This window comes from Atta colombica, unplaced genomic scaffold, assembly GCF_001594045.1.
Source record: "Atta colombica isolate Treedump-2 unplaced genomic scaffold, Acol1.0 scaffold76, whole genome shotgun sequence".
NCBI classification, from domain to species: Eukaryota; Metazoa; Arthropoda; class Insecta; order Hymenoptera; family Formicidae; genus Atta; species Atta colombica.
Genome location: NW_017259568.1, coordinates 9,484 through 14,235, shown reverse-complemented (window position 1 = coordinate 14,235; position 4,752 = coordinate 9,484). Strand labels below are relative to the sequence as shown.

The following is a 4,752-nucleotide window of genomic DNA, read 5'->3' as shown; positions in this document are numbered from 1 at the left end:
ATATATATAGAGAGAGAGAGAGAGAGAGAGAGAGAGAGAGAGATTTTGAAAACTTTTTCGAGATTTCGGTCGATCTTTATTCGATAATTATTGCAAAAGACTAATGTTACGCACAATTATCAGATGTCTCTACACAGAAAAAAAATTAATTGGTACAGCAAAACCTGTAACTTACTGCGCGAATTCAACATCTATAATTAAGAAGATTTGATGATTTAACAAATCGCTAATATTATTCAGCTATCAACTTTGCTACTTTAACATAAAAAATTAACTGTCTATATATTATGACTGTAGATTTGCTGAATCAGTATTTTCAGCTGTGTGTTTTTTTTTCTGTGTATTTTATAAATCTTTATAAATTTTTACTGAAAAGAGTTTATCATTTTCGGCTATTTTAAATTGCAGATTTATGGAGAGGGGGGGGGGGGGGCATAGATAAAAAAAGTTTGATCAAATTTTATTAAACTGAAATTGAGATGCGATCGCTTTTTAGACAACAGATTGCGTTTCCACATGCGTTTTCACATGAAAAATTATCGATTTACGGAAAATATTATATAGGTAATTAATTCTTTAACTTTATTTTTCGCCGAGACGATTTATATTTATATTAGCGCGGTCAAGAATTTTGCGAGCACAATCTTTCATTTTACGTGCGATTAATTATTGTTACTCTATTTTGCGTATAATTTTCTACCATTCTCGTGACTCTTTACATTTACTTGATGGCTGATTTGCTGATATAATTTTCAATATTTTTCCAACTCGCGATAAGTACGACTTTCCCATTCGAATAGATTCACCTGATGTCATTTCAGCTGTTTTCTATTTAATTTGTATCGTTGCATGTCTCTTCCTCTCTGCCTGATCGGCTGATTGTTATAGCAGTCCCCTGAATTGCAAAATGAAGGGAAAGATAATTTAAAGTCATCGAGAAACAAAAATTCTCTCTCTCTCTCTCTCTCTCTCTCTCTCTCTCTCTCTCTCTCTCTCTCTCTGTATGTGTGTGTGGGTGTGGGTGTGGGTGTGGGTGTGTGTGTGTGTGTGTGTGTGTGTGTGTGTGTGTGAGGGTGTGTGAGGGTGTGTGTGTGTGTGTGAGTGAGCGAGTGAGTGAGTGAGTGTGTGAGTGTGTGTGTGTGAGTGTGTGTGTGAGTGTGTGTATTGTTTGATGCAGGTAAACAATTACGAAATAACGCACCCAGCAAACGAGAATGGATTGAAATGAATTGAAATGGATTCAGATTATTAGACATATTAATTCACAAATGTAAAATGTTAAAATGAATATTTTTCAATCCTGAATGCACTTTTATTCATTTATAGGAATTGCAGGAATTGGATATCTCTATGCCTTTCAATCTAAAAATAATATTAACTTTTTCTGTGTACATACATTGTGAATACTGTCAGTCAAAATTTTGAATAGAAAATGCAGTTTTTCAATCTAATTGCATCCAAGTGAATCCAATTAAATCCAATTAAAAAAAAAGTATTCGCTATTTAAAATATGCATTCGGATAGAAAAAAGTTTCAATCCATTTTAATCCATTCTTGCTGGGCAAATATATATGTATTGATAATATTCAACTAGACTAATAAACAAAGAAAAGTTTTCACCCGTTATATAGAAATTAAATATATATCTGTGCGTTAAACGCAGCGACATAAAGTATACATAGATAGATGTATAAGGGATAAAATCGCTAAAATGCTAAATGACACTCCCTAATTATCGACTTGTGCAACGTACTATATATGGGCGCGATGTGTCCATTCTTTTTTCTATTTTTACTCCTTTAGGCTTGTTTCGAACGTAACTTCTTATCGTATAACGTCTTATATCGTTTCGTACGTGTGATTAATGATATGACGACGCGCCGTCCGCGCCGCAAACCAAGTTTTTACAAAATCCGATTCTCACGCTCTTTCTTTCTATGGAGACGCGAAGATACCAGCATGAAATTATACCACGAGCGTGATCTCGATACGATCTACTATTGTAATTATCGCGCGATTCTAATTATTATCGTTGTCTCTGAGGAATAAATAAGATGCGAAATAATGCGAAACAACGACGCATTAACTTGAATTAGCTGACTTCAAAATGCGTCGCGTAATATAGATTATAGATATATACATTTGATACGTCGCGCATTTTATATCTCTAACGTTTTCGAGTGCAGTGGGTTTGAAGTTTTAACCTAACCTAACCTAACCTAATCAGGTTAGATCGATGACGTCACATACTTTGACTTCTTTATTTTGACTTCTGATTGGACGAGGTTAAAGCTTATTCTACAATGTGTTCTTTGTTTCCTGTTCCTTGTTTTTTACCTTTTGCTTTTTTTTTTCAACCGTTTTATCAATAATATTTCTTGTTTCTTTCAAAATTCGTTAACTTTTTGTTTTATTTCAGGCGATATAAAACAAAAAACTGGATAAGAAGCAAAAAGACAAGATGTAAAAAATAACAAAAGGAAACAAAAAGCACATTGTAGAACAGGCTTAAAAGGTACGATACTTTCGAGTATCCAAACACGAGATCTGTTTTCTGTGGCTGAACTACACTTGTTGTGTACACTTTTGGAACTTAAAGTGAAATAGATATATATAAATAGATGTTTGTTTAAAGCGAAAAAGAAAGTTCTAGAATAATTTAGTGCAGGAACAGAACAATTTATTTTTTAATTTTGATTAATCTAACCTAACTGGGTTGGGTTCAAACCCATTGTATGTACATACTCGAAAACTAATAAACAATGCATGCATTTTTTCGCTTTACGATCGCATTACGATCGTTAACAGAAAGATATTTTTTTGATGTAAATTAATTCTTCGTGTCTCCAGTGGAAAAAGAAAAAAAAAATAGGCGCAAATAGGCTGCGGCGAGAGTCAAGTTGAGTCAAGTACAGCTGACTGCGTAAGTGCTGTAACATAACAAGCGTTTGCTGTTTGCTTCCTTCGTCAGCTGATTGCAGCTGACTGCGAACAGTGCGAACTACATGAACCGTTCAGTCGGTTCGGTGTTCGCCGACCTAACTGACTCGACTTTACTGAACGCCTGCGGACGTTAAAATATTAAACGCGTGCTTTCACGCGTGTGTTCTATATTCTTGTGGATGACATCATCGAATCATGTAAATATGAGTAAAGCTGATTCTATAATGAATTGGTAATCGGAAATCTTAAGTCTTAACCAATTTTAACCTAAATAAGTGACTATGACTTTTCGCATCTATTAATTATTAATTGTACAGCGAGATGTTTAATTCGACTAATGGGAAGGAATAAAGTCGAATTTGGTCAGTCTTAAAAAAATTGGTAGTCGTACAAGTTGGCTGATGATCACCTTCACCGATTCACTGATAAGACTTAGGATTACTGATTACTGACTCATTGTAGAATCAGCTTAATGAGTTAACCGTGTATTTTCAAGTTAATAATTGAAGATGATATCAGTTGAAATTTTTGTAGACAATGGAAGAAAAATGTATCAGGAAAACGTTCGCATATCTTTCAGTATGACATATGCATATATTTCCCTATCGTCGCAATCTATAACATAATGGGAGTATATGGCTTGTGGAAATTGCTCGAAGCATCCGGAAAGCCAGTACCCTTAGAAAGCCTCGAGGGCAAAGTCTTGGCAATCGGTGAGTTTCAAGATACATACATACATACATACACACACATATACATATATACATACATACACACATATACACACACACATATATATATGTGTGTGTGTGTGTAATAAGGTTTATCACAAAAGCTTAAATATAATTTTAATTATATTTTCATTATAATATAAAATGATAAACTTTACGATGATGTGATGTATCTTTTACAGATATATCAATATGGATATACCAAGTGTTACAAGGATACCAAGATCATCATGGAGTTTCTAGACCTAATGCCCATTTGCTTGGATTATTCACTAGGATATGCAAACTTCTGTTTTACAAAATTAAACCCGTTTTTGTCTTTGATGGAGGAGTACCCATGCTCAAGAAAAATACAATTGTAAATATGCGATAGATTATATCCTTTTCAATTGATTATATATTAACAAATAATTAATGATTTCTAACTCATATATTTAATGAATAAAGAAGATACAGTTCATTGTATGAAATTTTAAACTTTTGCACTATGCATTTACGTACAAACTAAACTGTTCTTCTATCTTGATTATAATATTGTTCGTACTTAATTAGCTCACCGTGGGAACCAGGTAGTGAGAAAAGAGCCTTCTCATTCTTTTGTGTTTGCAGGTCTCGCGCAGGAAGCAGAAATCTACTGCCATGAGTAAGGCGCAGAAAATGAAGGCACATTTGATAAACAACTTGATAAAGCACACAGTTGTAAAAACTGTTCTTAATAAAGATTCCAAGGATCAAACTAGTAAAGCGATACAAATAACGATAAATACGCAAACCAACGAAGATATGTTTGCTCTACCTGATATGCCTAGCGTTAGCAACTTGCAGAGTTACATTGATGACGATCAAGACGATTCCGATTCTCATGTCGAACTAAGTCCACGAAAGCAATCCAAATGGATGGGAAACATACATAATGTTGACGTAACCAGTAACGAATTTAAAGCATTACCTGCAGATGTCCGTTATGACATACTCACTGATCTTAAAGAAACAAGAAAACAAAATTCCTGGGGTCGTTTATACGAAATGCCTCAAGTATGTACAAATGTAAAACAATACCTAAACACTATATATATAT

General features: G+C 33.9%; 1 protein-coding gene across 2 annotated transcripts in view; it reads left to right on the top strand.

The window, feature by feature from the left end:
• The first annotated feature begins 2,961 nt into the window (after positions 1-2,961).
• LOC108692546 (DNA repair protein complementing XP-G cells homolog) overlaps positions 2,962-4,752 on the top strand; it is a 5,710-nt gene continuing 3,919 nt past the window's right edge. For both annotated transcript variants that reach the window (XR_001931990.1, XM_018200850.1), the window contains exons 1-4: positions 2,962-3,140; positions 3,478-3,656; positions 3,857-4,032; positions 4,284-4,709. Coding sequence is in view for 1 of the 2 variants with exons in the window: in XM_018200850.1 (XP_018056339.1) it covers positions 3,569-3,656; positions 3,857-4,032; positions 4,284-4,709 (690 nt within the window). In the remaining variant the exon portion in view is untranslated. The remainder of the gene's footprint in view (positions 3,141-3,477; positions 3,657-3,856; positions 4,033-4,283; positions 4,710-4,752) is intronic.